Source organism: Seriola aureovittata, chromosome 12 (genome assembly GCF_021018895.1).
Source record: "Seriola aureovittata isolate HTS-2021-v1 ecotype China chromosome 12, ASM2101889v1, whole genome shotgun sequence".
Classification (NCBI taxonomy): domain Eukaryota; kingdom Metazoa; phylum Chordata; class Actinopteri; order Carangiformes; family Carangidae; genus Seriola; species Seriola aureovittata.
In genome coordinates this window covers 19,447,328-19,466,438 of record NC_079375.1, presented here as the reverse complement: position 1 = coordinate 19,466,438, position 19,111 = coordinate 19,447,328, and the positions used below count along the sequence as shown (strand labels likewise).

The 19,111-nt window shown below is 41.9% G+C and overlaps 3 protein-coding genes across 3 annotated transcripts; 2 read left to right on the top strand and 1 right to left on the bottom strand.

The window, feature by feature from the left end:
* Positions 1–3,748: 3,748 nt before the first annotated feature.
* On the top strand, positions 3,749–7,629 carry LOC130178555 (transcription factor Sox-14). Its single transcript, XM_056390896.1, has one exon. It carries the CDS (start codon positions 5,049–5,051, stop codon positions 5,784–5,786), a length of 738 nt encoding a protein of 245 aa, XP_056246871.1. The 5' UTR covers positions 3,749–5,048; the 3' UTR covers positions 5,787–7,629.
* A 167-nt stretch (positions 7,630–7,796) lies between these two features.
* Positions 7,797–10,975, top strand: cldn18 (claudin 18). The gene is made up of 5 exons (XM_056390895.1): positions 7,797–8,232; positions 9,696–9,860; positions 9,970–10,120; positions 10,229–10,342; positions 10,533–10,975. The coding sequence occupies exons 1-5, from the start codon at positions 8,013–8,015 to the stop codon at positions 10,627–10,629; spliced, it is 747 nt and encodes a 248-aa protein (XP_056246870.1). The 5' UTR covers positions 7,797–8,012; the 3' UTR covers positions 10,630–10,975.
* Positions 10,976–12,032: 1,057 nt separating this feature from the next.
* Positions 12,033–19,094, bottom strand: selenof (selenoprotein F). Its single transcript, XM_056390897.1, has 5 exons — positions 18,965–19,094; positions 17,664–17,831; positions 14,092–14,155; positions 13,511–13,560; positions 12,033–13,294 (listed from the first exon to the last, which is right to left on the bottom strand). Exons 1-5 carry the CDS (start codon positions 19,010–19,012, stop codon positions 13,163–13,165), a joined length of 462 nt encoding a protein of 153 aa, XP_056246872.1. The 5' UTR covers positions 19,013–19,094; the 3' UTR covers positions 12,033–13,162.
* Positions 19,095–19,111: the final 17 nt, after the last annotated feature.

Below are 19,111 nucleotides of genomic sequence, written 5' to 3'. Positions count from 1 at the left end.
CCTAACCGACTGCTCAGAAGTGTCAGAAACTCTTGTATGACTTGAATGCAGCTTTTGGATTTCAGTGAATTTATTTGGAGCTGAAATGACAAAATTTGAAGTATGAGTGTGTCTGAACTTTCACACAATCAGATGGAAACCCATTCATCAGTTTACTGGTATTCAGTGATACAGTTCCAGGCTTGGTGTAGGTTCATCTTACTTGAGTAACTCAAATCAAGTGGCTGATTTCCATGAAAGTGTGTATTTGTACTTTTTTGAAAGGAACATCAGTACATTCTTTTTAGGTTCACCATGATGTGCAAGAAAAGCACAACACACCAATCTGGGGAGGGGGCCTCGGCCTTCTTCTCATCAAGTCTGCCTCCTCTGTGAAAACTTGAATGTATGTGTCAATAATCATATGCTTGGATGAAAAGATTAATTAGAGAGGTGGCTCTGATGAATCTGAAATCTGATGAATATCCCAGGTTATTTTGAATCAGTTTACAGTATAATCCATATAATCCATTCAGTGTCAATACTGTTTTCCATGGAAAAACAAATAAGAAAATGAAAACATATTCAAATAATCGATACCGTCTGTTGATCAAGTGTACTGATGTCCATCTGAGAGAATATAGATTTGTTTGTTTTCATGTAGACAAGCTGATTTCCGACAGTGGCACCATAATTAGGTAAGATGCATGAAAAGTGATCATGTTTAAAATGATTGGGCTTCAAGTTACAATTCCTCTCTGCGTCGATTAAACTTGTAAATGTGTTTTTAATTATTTAATTGTTTGTTTGGTTTATGAAATATCCGAAAATGGAGAGAAATGACCATAGTCCAAGGTAGCGTTCTCATATATCCAGATATATCCAGTTCACATCAAATAGAAGAGAGAGAAGCAGCAAAATCCACAACTAAGAAGCTGGAAATACTGTTTCTGTACTTACAGTGCGTTCAGAAAGTGTTCAGACCCCTTCACTTTTTTCACATTTTGTCATGTTGCAGCCTTAGGCTAAAATAAAAAAAAAAAAAATCTCTCATCAATCTACACTAAATATTCCACAACGACAAAGTGGAAACAGAATTTTAGAAATTAATTTATTAAAAAAGCAAAACTGAAACTGTATCAGTATTCAGGCCCTTTAGTTGAAGCATTTTGGCAGCGATTACAGCCCAAAGTCTTCTTGGGTGTGATGCGACAAGCTTCGCACATCTGGATTTGGGGATTTTCTGCCATTCTTCTCTGCAGATCCTCTCAAGCTGTGTCAGGTTGGATGGGGACTGTTGGTGGGCAGCCATCTTCAGGTCTCTCCAGATATATGATGATGGTATCAGGCAGGTGTTGAATGGTGCCTGGTTTCCTCCTCACATGACACCAACAGTTCAATATTGGTTTCATCAGACCAGAGAATCTTTTTTGGTGCTTCTTTTCAAACTCAAAGTGGCTTTTATGTGTCTTTTAGTGAGGAGAGGCTTCCACCTGGCCAGATCGGTGGAGTTATGGTTGGCCCTCCTGGAAGCTGGAGCTCAGACTGACCGTCAGGTTGTTGGTCTCCTCTCTTACCGAGGCTCTAGAGTCCTAGCTGTTGCAAACTTCTACCATTGAAGAATAATGGAGGCCTCTGTGCTCTCGTGAACCTTCAGTGCATCAGAAATGTTTTTATTGTCTTCCCCAGGTCTGTGCCTCGACACAATCCTGTCTCTGAGCTCTGCAGGCTGCTCCTCCTCCTCATGGCCTGGTGTTTGCTCTGATGTGCATTGTCAGCTATGAGACTTTTTATATAGACAGGTGTGTGCCTTTCCAGGTCATGTCCAATCGGCTGAACTGACCACAGGTGGACTCCAATCATGGTGTAGAAACATCTCAAAGTTGATCAAGAGAAATGGAGGCACCTGAGCTAAATTTCAGCGTCATAGCAAAGGATCTGAACGCTGATGTCAATGGGATATTTCAGTTTTTCATTTTTAATAAATTTGCAGAAATAAGGCTGCATCATGACAAAATGTGAAAAAAACAGAAGGGGTCTGAACACTTTCTGAATTCTCTGTAGATTATTATGATTAAAGGATTTTCAAAATAGGCTATCATTTCATCTGGAGGCCAACTGGGCAGCTGCTTCCCCTTCTACACTTTAAACAGCCAACGTAAAGTAGAGCCTTTTGTTGAGGTCGTTTTCAACAATACGAGATGATATGCATATGTGATGTATCTAGAATGTAATCTACTCTGAGTGAGTTTTAATAATGCACCCTCCCGCAGAGCCGCCATTAAACCCAATATAACCTGAGTCAGATTTACAGCAAGATCAGTGAACAATACAGTTGTCAAACACTTCAGTCATCTACAGAAAGAAAAGCCATTTCACAAGACGAAGAGATATGTAATCACTAATCTCATTTGCCAATAGTTATTCAGTTAATCAATGCAGTAAATTAGTAGGAACCATCAACATTTTTTCCTCTAGCGTGAAGTTGACTTGATAGATTCTTTTCTTGTCAGACGTTGGCACACTCCCCCGGCCGGAGCGCCCGGTCTGCCTCTTTGTGTCATCTTTCATTTCCTTTTCACCCCCAGGTCTTTCTGTACCTGTCAATTTCTTTCTACAGTGTGACTCCTTAATCCACCTGAGTGCATGGAGGACAGTTTTGACATAAGAAGAAAAGATAGACTCCTAAGGAGAGGACCAGTATCTTTAGAGCCCGGGGGATAACCGGATTACGACAGCCATTTTGTGCTGCTGGCAGTTTTTCTTATTACCCGTTTCCCCCCACCCTCATCTCTCCAGAGTTGAAATGCTGCCCTTTCTTAGAAGTCAAACCAAACACTGACAAGTACACAACAAAACACATACTCTCTGTTTTTTTCCTCAGCTGAAAGTTTTCGTGCAGAATAAAAATAAAGGAAAAACAGATCATTTCCTCAAACTGCCCTTCCTGTCATGTTGTTGTTCTGGGACAGTTTTTCTCTGCGCTGCTGTAAACTCTCTAAAACATGGTCCCTCTGTGGAAGTAATCATTGTCTCTGTGTGGTGGTGGGTGCCTCCTGTGTGCCAGGCCTGAACCTACAGCACGGTAGATAACAGCACAGCTATGAGGAGACAGATCAGCTGTCTGACCCCTGCCGTCAGTCACTTTATCCCTCCAGCCCGTCTGCTCCGAGGAAACCCACAGAAAAACACTCTCTGAAAACATCTTATCATCGCCACCACTGACACAGTGCGCACCACTGGATCTTCTATGTCCATTTATTTTGCCTTTGAAGAGGCCCACGGTGCCTTTGATTGTGGGAGGTAAATGAAATAAAGGCCTCCTCCTCGCCTGATATCTAAGTTTATCGCCGCAACCAAAACCTAAACTCGGAGCTTCAACCGACTGCCACAGCTCTGTCAACGGAGAAACACATCATGCCTCTGTCATGGTAATAATCCTTTTTGCAGAAGCCATTTTGGGTGCCTTTGAGGCGGCCTGGAAGCTCCCACTTAGACACCCAGAGAGTCAGTATTGAATTCCTCCTTGTAAAATGAGCTCCCTGAGTATATACTCCATATACAGTAATCCCCTGTTATTACCCATGAGCACCTGAGTACACATACAGTACACTGCGTATAGTTCATCGTTAAGTTATTGCTCAGGCATTTCTCCATCAATGTCATTTCAATAACAGACGAGATGGCTAAAGCACATATTTGATCAGATAAGGTAAAATAATTATGAAAACTGTAACAATCAATGGAGTCACCCAGGGCCAGAGAATTATGGCTGTGATTGGTATTGATTTTGTAGACGATGGAGGATGGAGAGGTGAGCCACTTGTACACATATTAATATATAAGACACCTGCATGGCATCATGGGATGGAATTTAAATGAGTCTAAAGGCAAGTTTTTAAAAAGTAAGAGTGAAAATTGGGAGATGGATGAAGGTTTGGAGTTTGGAGTCGAGAACCTACACACATTTTATTTAGTTTTAATGTGGGGTCATATGTAGGGTCATGTCATCTGTTTTTAGAAAGTTACATTCTGCTGTTAAAAACCTAAAGGTTCACTACCTCTCCACCCATTTTCCACCAGGTTTCAGATTTATTCCTTGTAGCCCAGAGAAAGCTCTGAAACAACATTTAGACTTTCATGTTGGCGGAATAAACCAATACCACTTTATTTTGCTGATCTTCAATCTACTTAATAATTCCCTTGAACGTTTCCTGGAAAGAACTATGCAGCACAATCTGGTCATTTTAGCTCAGTGCTGTTGTTTTTCCTTGAAAGAATCAATAAAACTTTCGGAAAAAATTGAACAGCTACCTACAAAAAATCTAAATAAGAACAAAATTTAGAGACTTTCTTTTTCCTGTATGCTGTTGACCTCAGTAAATCTTGGATGCGGCCCTGGTTTAAAGAGATGGTTTCAAATGACTAAAACAAACAGAAACCTCCTCTAACATCCTCTGAAATAGACCTCATTATTGAGCAAATGAGCCATATGGGTCATTATAGGGCTATGTGGAGCTGCAGTGGAAAATAACTTCCATTTAATTAGTAGTTTTCTGCGTATGTTATACAGCAGCTGGCTTGGATCCCCTGGTTCCCTGCCTGCTCGTCTCGGTAGCTTTGGAGAGACTAAACCGCTGGAGAGGAGTCCCTCAGAAATGTTGTACAGTCACTTTTTGTGAAGGGATTACAGTGCGGTCTCTCATTCCCATTGGCCTGGCTCGCCGTGACAGTGGTGTAGTGATGAGTGGCTGACATGCCCAGCATCATCCATAACAAGCTTCCAACTTGGTCCCGTGTGACTCCCATTCATGCGCCCAGGCTTTGCGCTTTGTGTAGTTTTCAGTTCAACTTGGTGCAAGTTCTTCAGTCAATCTGGAATTATAGTTTCTACTTTTTTTTTTTTTTTTTTTGACAAAGGCACAGAAAATATTTCTTAACTCAAACCATCTTTGATACTTCTTCGTCACTTTTCCTTTTACGCACGAGAGGAGCATGAGCTTTTTGGAGAGGTGACTTCCTTTAAAGTAGGATCGGCGCGTGCTTTAATTAATGTGCCAGTTCCTGAAATGGCAAAACCTTTAGATCACATCAAGAGACCCATGAACGCATTCATGGTGTGGTCCAGAGGCCAGAGGAGAAAGATGGCCCAGGAGAACCCGAAGATGCACAACTCTGAAATCAGCAAGAGACTCGGCGCGGAGTGGAAGCTGCTCTCCGACTCTGAGAAGCGTCCGTACATCGACGAGGCCAAGAGGCTGCGGGCTCAGCACATGAAGGAGCATCCGGACTACAAGTACAGACCCCGGCGCAAACCGAAGAGTCTCCTCAAGAGGGACCGTTTTGTTTTCCCGCTGCCGTCTTTGCTCGGGGAGGCGGCGGAGCACTTGAAGGGATTTTCCATGGACTCCTTTCTCGTCCCCGGGGATAAAGCCAGGGCTCTCCTCGCTCCCGCCTCCTCCTCGTCGTCCTTCTCCCTGCTGGAGCCGGTGGCGCAGTTCAGCACCGGAGCTGTCCAGCGGATGGCGGAGATACCGCACACTCTGGCCGCAGGCTCTCTGCCCTACAGCGCGCACACCTTTGGGTACCAGACCGGTGGGATTGGGGGTCTGGCTTGCCCCGGACAGCACACCCACACCCACACCCACACCCACCCGTCACCCTCCAGCCCGGGATACGTGCTGCCGTGTAACTGTAGCGCGTGGTCTGCGGCCAGTTTACAGCCTCAGGTGGCGTATATCCTCTTCCCTGGAGGGATGACCAAGAGCGGCATGGACTCTTACACTTCACCCAGCTCCAGCGTGTGACGGACTGGAGAGGAAGACGCACGATCGGAGCGCGAAAAGTTTGCGCACATGCAGGACCTCCCCATGTAAACTGACTACAGAAAAAGAACTGGGCTGCAACACACATTTTCATCCCACAAATATCACAGCAAAACTGTTCACTCATATTTAATAACCCGTGGGAAAAATTAAAGTGTTTCCGCAGAGATGAAAAACACTTCAAACTGCCACCAACAGCTGTTTGATGATGCGCCCCACTGCTGAGCACCAAACACACGCCACAACACACACTCTCTTACTCCTTATCCCGTGTAAATACAGAGTGGAGACTGTGGTGTGAAGATGCTATTTTGTTACTCTTTTGACAAGAAAATAAATTCAAACCAGTTTTTTCTTTAAAAAAAAAAGAAAAAGGGAGAGTCCCCCTGATCAAATCCAACAGCTGAGGTCTGTGTGGGATGAACATAAAGCTGTTGTGGACATAAGGAAGCTTGCAAGTGTCGAGGTGTTGTTTGGCATGTTTATTTATCCAGGTTAAAAAAAAAAAAGACATTAAGTTTAATTTTGTATTTTTGATTCATACATTCTTATATTTAGGCAGTCACACCTGTTTGTCCCCGAGAATATCACCTCTCAGTATACAGGCCCTTTTTTTGTGGAATTAATAAATGTTTCAAAAAAGCATTGCATTATAAATGGTCTTTTTTTTCTTTGAGACACGTTGTTTTCAAATTAATTTCAGAAAAAAAAAACATTTAACCACCCAAGTCGGTTGCTTTTCAATGAATGATTGGTTATTTTTAACAAACTGTCTTTTAATCTCCTGATAAAGTACATGACAAAGACTCAGACAAAAACAGAAACTGATATTAATATCATGCAAAAAAAGCAGAAGTCCACAGAAACTGGACGGACATAAGATGACATTTTCTCTTCCCATCGTGTTTGACTGTGACTGCTGTATGAGTATTGTAGTGTGTGTGTGTGTGTGTGTGTTTGTGTGTGTGTGTGTGTTTGTGAGCGAGAGCGAGGCAGGCTGATGATAAGAGAAGAATAGAAACTTCTCTCCTTCCCAGTTGTTGACAAAGTGATAAGGTGGAAAGTTGAATCATATGAGGTAGCTTTTGTTTCACAGTTAGTGAGAGGGAAAGAGTCCTCACACTGAAACCTCTGTTCTTCTGTCTCAATGTCCTGTATCTAACCTCCAACAAGACCTGACTGCTGATCATCAGTCCTATATTTGGGTGAAGGCTTTTTTAGAAAACACAGAGCAGAATGCAACAAGTGAGCTTAGCTGGACATGAATTGGGGATGTGGTAATTACAAAGTCAGCATCTTAAAACCTCAGACACCAGGACCAAGTCAGAAGGTTTTCACTTGACACCTTCGCCTCAGGAACAGAGACTTAAAGATTTAAAGTCCTGAAGCTGTTGAGGTTTCATCTTGCTGAAGAGTCTTTGAGCAAAACACCAAATCTTTATCAGTCCACAGGTCCAGGGATGCAGCTCTACAGCTGAGCTTGACCTCTGACCTTTCTGTGGATGTGGGAAAAGGCTGAATGTTACTGGTCTGGCTTGTCATACCTCAATATTAAAGCGGCACTTTGAGGCCTGATATGAACTTTTACATGTTGTGCATGACTGAGAATCCCTTATCGTCACATGTGTTATTTTTTCCCACTAAGTCAGACATGATAAAGTCACACACTCATTTCTGCCTCATCTCTGTGTATTTGCGTGCTTGTCTCTCTGCAGTGACGCATCATTTTCTCATCGACACTGCAAATGACACTATAATTTACTCACGGACCAACACTGAAAGCGCGATGGAGTCGGTGATTCAGTTTCCTGTATTTACATTTAAACGGTTAGTTCAGCTCATGTAGGTGCCAGGTGTGCCTATCGCCACTGTGTCCACACCTCTCAATACAAGGTAGCCCAACCCATAATACTGTATCACCCACTGGGTGAAACCCAACCGCCTCCACCCAATGCCACCATCACTACAAGGTGCCACTTTGCCCAGTTTCATTCTCTGCCTGACCAACACACACCTGCTCACCTTTGCTTCGACGCATTCTTATATGCAGGTATAGTTCGGGTATTGGGATCTTTAGCTATTTAAACTGGACACAAACCACACTGCGTGCGCACACACACACACACGCACACACACACACACGCACACACACACACACGCACACTGTGCTTCCCTTGTACTCTTTGTGATTTGTGAAAGAAGACCACAATGGCGCCATCAGTTCTGCAGAACGGTGGATTCATTTTGGGCTTGATCGGTGCCGCAGCCCTCATCGCGGCCACGGCCATGAACAAGTGGAGTGTCAAGGACAGGCAGGGGGAAGTGGTGACGTCTGTTTATACCTACAAGGGTCTGTGGCAGGACTGTGAGACAGCGTCCTCTGGATTCACTGAGTGTCGCCCGCTCTATGGCATCCTGGGCTTCTCAGGTAGGACATGACTCTCATATCTATTTAAAGTAGGTTCATTTCCTTGATGTCCTAATAATGAAACATATTCAAACTAATCTCTTTCACTGTCAAGGCCACAGTTTCATGATGGTTTCTTACTGAGGAAATCCAAACAGTCCGGGCTCTCCCATGTCTACTCTTATTCTAACCTACTGTTAGATCTTAGCTTTCTCTGATCACAGGAACAGGAACAGTGACTAACACAACTTTCAAAAGTTGTAACTAAACAGTTTCAAAAGATGAGGTTTCCAGTATCAGGGTGAGGAGGAGGTTCTTTCAATACCTGTTAAGATCCAAGAGGGCCTAACTCGCTCTCCTCAAATGACAAAACCGGAGGTTTTTAAGCTGCAGAGATGAGTCTCGTTCAGTTTCACAAGTTCTGCAACAAGAAACAACAAATAGAAATATTTTTGTTAGATTTTGAAGCCAAATTAAGGAGAAATTGTGAAGATAAAAATGAGTTTAAAGGGTTAATAAAAGAGATTAAAACACTTTGGAGTGCAAAAGGGGAACTTGAGGCTGATATTGAGAGATTAAAAATTTTAAAAAAGGAGGAAGAAACCTGTAAGGAATTTATCTCACTAAGGTGTTGAAAGGAAAATCTAATTATTTCAGACACAGCTGAAAGCAATAGTCTTCTCCTTTGTAGAACTACTAAGAGCAAATTAAAAAAATATATGTCTCAGTTTCTGTTGTCCTCCTACAAACTCTTGTTCCCATGTCCAGCCCACTCCTATCAGTATTTGCACTGCGTTACAGTGCGTTCTGGTCATTATAATGGACGGCCAGACTGAGAGTTGGTCAACACAGTTATCAGAAACAGAACAAACAACATGCAAAGGGCAGGTTCCTGCAACACACCTACTGCAAGAAAATACTCACCACATTATCAAATGAAATTCACTGGTGATCACATCATCTTCTGGCGAAGCTGAGGCCTTTATAAACAATTTCAATTTTAAATACAGGTCAGAGTGCAGATTATTGTACAACAGTTTGATTAAAGCATCTTTTTTAAATGAGGATTAAACAGGAAGAATCTTCTGAATCTTTTTTGTTTGTTTGTTGAAGTTGGACATGAATTATTCATTAGTCTTAGAAATATCCAGCTGCTGCTATCCTCTGTATTTTTCTAGAAATGTAAGGGTGTTACTAACCCGAGGGCATTTACACTCTACAATTTCAAAAACTAACACATGGCGTGTTTCAATAGGCTGATTCCAGTATCTTTAGACACAATGTGATCACATTAATGACTTTTATCACACCAGAGAATAAATCATTCTGCTTTTTCCCCATCAGAACTTAATCCATGTGAAATGTATTTGACACCCTGGGCTCGGGAGAATATGGACTCATGACTTCAGTATTTTTAAAATCAGAAACGTCCAGCTTAGCTTTACTAATGTAACACGTCTGAGTGTGTGTTTTCTGCCCACTAGGTGCCTTCCAGGCTGTGCGAGCCCTGATGATAGTGGGTGTGGTGCTGAGCGTGCTCGGGGCGGTGATAGCAGTCTTCTCCCTGACGTGCCTCACGATGAACAGCATGGAGGACACCACCAAGGCCAAGATGAGCCTCACGGCAGGAATCATGTTCATCATCTCTGGTAGAAAATTAAATAAACATGAGTAAAGCTAAAAATATATTAACAGTATCTCTGTGAAGTAAATGAGTCTTTGAGTTCCTGTCGTTGTCCCCGTGTACCCCTCCCTCAGGTGTGTGTGGCATTGCAGGAGCTTCTATGTACGCCAATCAGATCGTGGCCAGTTACAGGTTGTCCACCTACTCCAACTATAGAGGAGGAATGATGCAGGAAGGGTTGGGGTTTGGAGGAGGACTTGGAGGAGGAATAGGAGGAGTACCCACGTAGGATATTACAATTATTATTTTGCTTCTGCTTTTACAATCTCCATATCATTCGCATGCTTGGACCTACATCGTGCTTTGCTGAAATGTGTTATCTGTTTTCACCAGATACACGTTTGGCCCTGCACTGTTTATAGCCTGGATAGGAGGGGGCGTCCTGCTCATTGGTGGCGTCTTGAAGTCACTGGCTTTCAGGGAAATGGTGAAAGATGAAAAGCAACGGTGAGTCCAACAGATTTTTGTTGACAGTAAGCTCTGCAGAACTGAACGGCTGCTGAAGGCTCTGAACTTGTTTTGGACCTAATGAAGCTCAGTTATTACTTGTATCACGTGTTTTTCACGTGCTCTGACAGAAGATGCATCATCATGATAGAATTACCTAAATGCTACGTGTTGTCCTCTTGCCTTTCAGTTACCCCGGGGTTGCTTACAAACCCCAGTCCCGCACCAAGACCGACCCGGGTGATCAGCATTCAGAGGGCGGCAAGAGAGAACAGAACTATGTGTAACTTCAACCGCAGCCTCCGCACTGATAATTGTTTTTGCTGAAGTGTGTGATTTTTAGCCATTTGATTCTTGGATGTTTTTTTTTTTACTCATATACACATTTGATCTTTACTGTCTGATAATAGAAGCCTATACTGTCTCACATCCAAACAGGCCCAACAGATATATATATATATAAAAAAAAAAAAGAGTTGTGGCAAAATATTTAGTTTTCTTACTGGTCACAAGATATTTATAAAAGCACAGACTGTATGTAATTGAAGCTTTTTTTTTTTTTTACTTCATTTTGTTTTTGTTCAATCATTTTATTTTTATGTTTGGAAATAAAACACCGATTTCTGAAATACGTGTCAAGAGGTTCCAGTTACTCTGTAAATGTCATAAATGATGCAATTCATGAAACATGGATGTACCAGCTCCTGAGCACCAACAGGAAATAGCTGTTTTAGGACGAATGAGTGAAGGCGTTTCAACGAGTATATATTCATGTCAACATCACTTTTTTTTTTTTTTTTATGTGTAGTCAAGTAGCAGCAGTGATTTACTATATTTAAACTGCTTATAGCACTTCTCCTCAGACAGAAGCTGTCAACATGGAAGGTAGAATCTGAACAGTCTGACTGTTTTACTTGCCTTTGCTTATGGAGACTGGAAGCTGTGTGGGAGTAACAGGGTGAAAAACGCAAGAGATGATGGATCTGTGCCAGTGAGTCTCTTGAGGTGATACACAGTATTTTTGTAGTCCATCCTACATTTTCATGCTTCATATTTCTGTACTGGAAACAAGCAATAAGATGGTTTCGGGTGCAGCCTCCCCTTCAGAAGATCTGCTTCTTCATCTGAGGTTTTTTTTTAAAGATAGTTTCAGAGCCAAAAAGCCTTTTCTTCACAAATACAGGAAGAGTGATACTTCAGTTAGATATCAGATATATCTTTGGCTTCAGGGATGTTATGAGTGCTTCTTTAGTTAATCCACTTGGACCCTCACTGCACAGTGATGTAGATTCAGATTTGGGTGAGGGGTCTGTTTTTTCAATAAGATAAAATTTAAAGAATTTTTAAATAATGTATTTGAACTTTTTTTGTACGAAGAAAACCAGATAAGACACAAATAAATGTATACGTCTTAAAACATGTCTTGAGGGCATCTTCAAGGTTACATCCAAAATTAGCAACCCGATGACTAAGCTTGTTTCTGAGCTCATCTTGTAAACCTGCAGGCAATGTGCCCCGCAAACACAGCACCGAGCTGCAATGCCGTTTCACACCACTAGATATCAGCACACCCATGTCTTTGGTTTTAACTCGGTCTGAAGTCTGCCACTTAGGAAGGAGTCGTCTGTTCAGGGATAATGAGATTCTGTGGCACTTTCCATGAAATTAAATAGTGCACTATTGGCAGAGAGACCATCAGAGACTTTGTTTATTGTTGCATATTTAAACCTCCACCTCAAAAACAAGCGTCCAAAACAATTCCAGTTTCTATTCAAAGCAGAAGATGCAGAAAAACACAAATATACATCAGACCTCACATCCCAACACTGGTTTACTGTGAGGTCTTCACTAATATGTGTCTCAGCAAAAACATCTGCATGTGGAAAGAAACTAAGATCCATTCGGTCTTGCTACAAATCCCATCAGTCACAAAGCTGAGCGTTATAAAAAATAATTATACAAGAATATCAGACAGACAGAGGGGGAACACAAAGTCCCACAGACAAACAACAAAACAGGTCATGATGTATTATTGGTCTTCTCAAACGTCATGGAACGGATTTCAAACATGATTCATCTGTAATCTTGATCATTATTTAGGTGTGCTGTCCTTCTGAACTCTGATTATGTTGTTTTACACTCATAAGTTATTTGGTAAAATCCAGACAAGAAATTTGTGATTTTCAGATACAAAAACAGTCATAGAGAGCAGTCATTTAACAACCATCTATCAAGGCCGAGTTGTGTACAAACTGGTAAATAACTTCAGGGTCAGTTTCCCCAAAGTACGAGAAAACATTTTCTAGCTTGCCCCTGTAGTCTCTAACCATGCTGATAAGTTTTTGTTAATTTGTTCAAGTTTAAAAAGATCTGTCTCTTGAGATTTCTGCTGCAACATAAACACAATAAGGTGAATGGAATTTCATTTGTGGACCTTAAAACATTGGAAAATTACATTTACAGCTACAGATCTTTTCAGAAACCGTTTCCTTGTTTCTTCCAGTAGTTTCCGATGAATACTGTTGACAGCGTGTTAGGTGGTTAATCTACAGTATTCAGGAAACAGTTTCGGAAAGTCAAGCTGCCGATGAATATTTTAAAATGTCATTTTCTGTACTGTGAGCGCCACAAACAAAATTTAATTCACCTGAAAGAGGAGACACAAATCTCAGAGACTGACATCTCCCAGCCAGAAAAAAACAGAAACTATCTGCACAGATATGTAAAAGAACAAGTTATAAAACATGTTTTTCTTAAATTTGGAGGAACTGACCCTTTCACTAAAGACTTAAAAAAAAAAAAAGAAAGTTGGATTTGTGTCTATATCCGGTCTAATTTCTCACTTAGGAACTCCTCCACGCTGTCTGTGTTCCACTTGAGGATGCTGAGTTCTTCAGCGATGTTCCCGTTATCGTCCAAAAGCTTTAGTACAGGATCTGAGCCTCTAACGTACTGCAGTGTGGGAGGGGGGTGAGAGAGAAAAAGAGGAGGAGTGTTAAGGAGGCAGGTTTAACCTCAATACAAATGAAAAATATTCAGAGAAATGTTTGTGAGTCATCTGATCAACATAATCTGATTTCCTAGACATTTTTTTTTTCCAGATGAAGCTTAATGGGTTTATATCAGATATCATTCTGGTTCAGCATCAACTCAATTCATCATCCCTACCTTGATCTGAAGACCCTTGAACATCTTCGGCTTTTCACTCCTGACAAAAGCTGAGGAGATAAACACACCGATGAGACAAATGTCGGGTAATGAATCAGTCAATTAGCCTTTCTATTTTAGTACCGAGGTCTGTAATTAGTGACAACTACAAAACCTCCTGAGAATGTGGCGTTAAAAGCGGAGGAGACAGTTGAGAACACAGGATGCTACAGCTGAAGTAAACAAACGACAACCATATGGCACAGACAGGGCTCCAGACGCCCCCCCCCCCAATACTGAGGCGAGCTGCAGTAACTCCATCAACGTAACCTGACACTGAATTAACCAAATGTTACACCGAGCAAAGATGGGAGGTCTACTCCCAAGACACACAGGATAAAAAACTTCAAAAGCTTGTTTGAAAACCAGCCTGCAGGCACTTTAGACCACCTACTGGAACAAGTGATTTCAAAAGGATATATTTTACACTCATCTCCATTGATTAAGACACAGAATAACCCAAGGCACAAGCTAATTTTGAGGAAAAAGCAGGTATTTCAAAACAAATTCACAGTAGAATCATATCCCAATAGAGAACTCACCTTGGACTTGAGGGAACCTCCCCAGTTTTCATCCACACACCTCGAGGATGGCGCCAGCATAAAGCTGTGTGCAAAGAAACACAGTGTAAGGTAATCCATGAGGAGGATTTCCCCCCAAACACATCAATGCCCGCACACAGAGACAGAAAATACTGGCCCTGCTGGTGGTGGGAAGCCTGGCCTGGAGGAGTAATTTGATTCAGGCAGACTGATTCATAAACGTGTCCGGGCGACTCCTTGGGGGTCATTAAACTGAGAGCCTGTGCATATGGAGCAGGGCTGATGGATGGTGGTTTGTGCAGGGCTCACTTGTAATCAAACCTCCAGCACCAATACACAATAAGTTAGAGGAAATTGGAGTGTCGCAGCAGTATTTCAGACCCATGCTCTGCTCGCTGTTTTCAGGGAGGAGAGTGGTAAATGGTCTGGTCGCCTGGTTCACACAGCAAATTAAATTCAGCATGCAGCTAAGATCCTCTCCTCTTCCTCTCTTCCCTTGTGTTTCTGTAAACAATTCGGCACTGCTGTAATTAGATTTTTGTGCTTTTCCCTCACCGCACATGGCAGATCAGAGACAAGTCACAACACTACACTGTTGAAAACTGAAAGCTAGGTAACAAATGATAGCTGTCTCGACATGGACTCATTGTGGAGTCATATATGGAGCATTTTAACATTTTTAAATGCACTCAATTAGCGGGTCACCCTGTCTATCAGACTTCAATACCAAAAGCATGCATTTAAAGTATGACTTTCTCTGAGGCCCTGTTCAGACCTGGCATTCACATCTGTCTTGGGCGATCTGAACACAAGTGGTCAGCTTTAAGTACAGGTGTGAATGCACCCAAGATGCATTGAGGATGTATTTGAGATCTGATCACCCAGGAGGTGGTGTGGGCCACATGTGGCCACATTCTTTTAGCAGTGTGAACGCACACACTGTAGGATCGCCTACTCAACTGACGTCCTCTGCCACAGTCTAATTAGTCCCCCCCCTCCCAGTTTCATAATGAACTGAAAATATTTTACTATATCAAATGGCTAAAACCTTGTTCCATAGTACAGCTGTGTGCAGTGCAATCATTCACTCCTCGCTGTGTTTGATGCACATGTGGAAACGTATTCTAATGCCAGATGTGAAATGACGTGCTTAGAGCTGTCCACTTATGATTGGACCATGCTCTAGTCATTGCCAGGTCTGAACAGGGCCTATAACTCCATCAATGTATCGTCTTAATCTCTATGGAGCGTTATAAAACCTGCAGACAGAGGCAGAGATCTAATATGTTAACAACAGCCTAAAATGTTCAAACATAAAATGTAAATGATGTAGTAGTGTCAATAACAGAATAAACCAAACAGACGAGACAAAAGGTTAAGAAGAAACGAAAGGTCCTGATAAAATATGAGCAGCAGCTGTTGCCCTTTTAAATCTAACAAAGACCTGTAATATTTGAGAGCACAATGAGGACTTTAAATGCCAATAGATGCTGTTTAAGGGATTTTATTTGTCTTAGTCCGTCTCCCAATAAATACAGGGTTTGCTGGTTCATTAAATTAAATTCAGACCTTCATAATACCATAGAATACAGTTGTCATACAACCAGTAGGGACAATAAAGCCTACAATTTATTATTATTATAACTTATTTATTCAAATAAGTTTCTTGACATGTCACATTTCTGTCAGTGGTTCCCAGCTGTACATTATAATAATATAATCAATCTATTAACTGACGCGGAAGCTGATAAGTGGCAGAAAATAGATGTATGGAGTAATCCATTTTTTAAAAATTATTTAAATTAGGTTCATTCAAGTCTCAAGTGAACGGCCTGCTGAATGCACAGTCTACTGTTTCATTTGTAATTTAAACATGTGTAATGTTTTCCCACAGCCTGCAACCACACCCAAAAAAGGTGAAATTTAAGACTTAATACTTTCCAAAGGCTGAGTTGAAAGTATTTAAAAACTTTTAACCTGCAGATCCACTGTAAATTTCTTACAGGTGGGAATAGTGTTAATCAAAAGTCAATGGTGCATTTTGTGAGGACTGTTTTCAGCTGGACAACTGTTTCTCAAGTAAGTTACATACGGCATTAGGATGGTGTTGGTTTGTCTTTGGACAACAGTGGAGCTCTACAACAGAGTGATAAGCTATTGGGCCTTAGCCACACAGACAACCCTTGTTAGTAGGATCACTGCGTTGGTGGGAATGGTCTTTTCATGGGATTTATTGGCAAGAAGAAAAATATAGAATATTGTCAGACCTATCCTTTAAGGCTTTAAAGGTTTTTCATTTTACTGTCACCAACCATACACCACATGGGCATGAGAGACTCTCAGAAAGGCTTTCCCCCTCTACGGAGACATACAGTTAAGTGGCACCCACGGGAGCTGAGGTGCTGCCATGCGCGGGTGCTCAGCAGAGAAGCACACATTTGAAAATGAGTAACCGAAATGCCCTCCATGCTCAGTGAATCTTACTAATCGACTAGGCTGCACAATACGCCATTTCTCAGGGGGTTTAATGACACGGCAGTGATGTCAATTGCGAGACTCAAAGAATTCTTAAGGCAGATAATTGTTGCTGTCTGAGGAGAAAATGTGCTTAGTGACACTGTCATTTCTACTGGTACCCTCGTAGTGCAGCTGGAGACAGCCAATTGCCCTTCTAAGTGACATTTTCACTCAAATCATGAGGAGCAAGGGGTAATCTCTCCTCTAAGAGTCTGTCTAAAGCAGAGTTATCATCAAGAGGTGTAATGAGGTGTGCACTGCACTTTTCCAAGGTGTTGTTGCTAGGATACCACACACGCTCTGGGGGCTTTGCTTAATCAAAGAAAAATTACATTGTTTTCCACCATCACTTCAGTCAGTGTTTATCCGTCAGGGCACAGCAGGGAGTCCTTTTGAATTTCCTGTAATCACCAGAGCAATGAGCGCCCGGTAACACCTCTTCACTGGTTACAGAGAGGTTGTTACTGCAAAACTTGACATATCAACCCCACGGGAAGTGTCAAACTGGGGTTAAGCAGCCTCGACTCTGAACATGAGAGAGAAAGATTGACAGCTAGTGACAGAGTTTGTGTGTGGCAGCTCAAATCTGGCACACAGCAGCAAACAGTGTCAACAGACCCAGTGACAGGAAGGCTCAAACTAGGTTGTTTTTAGTAGCAGTTCAAATGCTGGGGAATGTGACCCTGTCAATAAACGTGGTACTTTCTGACAGCGGTCCTCAGAGTGCTACTACTACCCACTGAGGAGCCCATCCTCTGTCGAGCTACAGTAAATGAGTAGAGACAGCGTAGAGATAAGCTCAAGACTCCGCAATTAATGAACTGTTGTGCATCATCAGTTTTATGAAATCTCAGTAATGCAGCACAAATGGTAAGTGCCTTTCATTTTCTCATTTTACTGCAGGCAAATTTGTTAACCTTGTAGCTGGTTACACTTCTTCTAGTCTCACTGAATCTCCTTTTAAGGTCTTTGCAACATGCTCCACGTTGTGACTGAATCTAGACAGGCAATTACTTTCTGTTTGTCTGTTTGGTGAGCTTTGTTGTTCCCTTTACCTTGCGCGCTTCCATCTGGGCTTCCTGCTGGCAGCACTCCCGGCAGTCAGGCTGGAGCTTGGTGAGGCTGAACTCCCCAAGCAGGTCACAGGAGCTGCACAGCAGGTTGCTGGAGAAGCCCAGCTCCCTGCATGCCTCCGACGACAGCTCGGCACCATATGCCGACAGCTGGAGAGAGCAGGGAGGAGATAAAAGGGATACAGAGGGTGAAAAAAATTATAGCGCTTGCTCACTCCTCATATACAGAAACACAGCCCGGAATCAAAATGGGTGACTGATTAAAAAGCCTGACATTAGGAACTTATACAGTATTCAACATTTAAAAATGCAATGAAACACTGAAATGGAAACCAAAATGAAACTGGTGTATTACCATGAGAAATTCTACAAAACAGTTGTGTGTTCAATACAACCAATGCAGGGTTTACTTTTTGGTGGCTTTAAGGACAGTAGTGCTGCAACTAAAATGCCAATGTCAAATCATCCATTAATCTACCAAGTTTTCTGTTCATTTAATTAAGAAAAGTTAAATCTAGAGACAAATGTCTGCCGCAAGTTACTCGATATTAACATTCATTTGATTTATGACAAAGGGAAAACACATGTAATACTATATAAACGCAATGCGGGTATTTTCACTTGATTTCTATTTGATGATTTGCTGATTGACTATTAATAATTTCAGCACAATTCGTTGTTACAAGAGATTTTATTGACTGATAAGAATGTGGGTAAGCAGGTAGGCCAATTGACAGGATATTTTAGTCTGAAGTGCGTTCATCATCTTTACTACAGAAGAACAAAGTACATAACTACTTTTGAAAATGTCCAAATGACAGTGAATAACAGGAGACTGCTGGGTAGTTTGTTTGGTCAGCTTTTCTTGGACATGCAAGTTAATAAAGACGCGCCCAAGTAATGTTAACACGAGCTCTTTCGCTTTCAGGATATACTCTATCCTTGCTAATACGGGCTGCCCTATAACATTAACGTTTGCTTGATATATATTATTTTGACTACAGAAGTTTAGGATTCACCTAACTGAGCAGGGCACAGGTTTTGAGGGGGATAAGTAAAGACAGTTAGCTGAAACAAAACACCGAGGAAGCTTCACTTCACCATCAAGACTCATAGCTTCTGAGGTTAAGCCACGTCATTTTGAAGCTGCGGGCAAAGCAGGATGCGGCTCACAAAACTGCACGTAACGTTAGACCGCTGACGGATTCGCCACCCGTTCATGTTAATTACAAAGCACTTTAGAAAGCGGCGACAATTGCTCGTTTTTGTATTAATAAACTCACCGTTTGTAAAAGCGAGAGGAGCCACAGGAGATACACCTCTCCCGACATTTTGGAGCCTGCTTTGTTAGTGAAACCCGCTTCGAGGACCCCTGTTTTTTACTGAAGGGAAACCCCGTCGCGCCTGACCGTTAAGAGTCATAACTGACA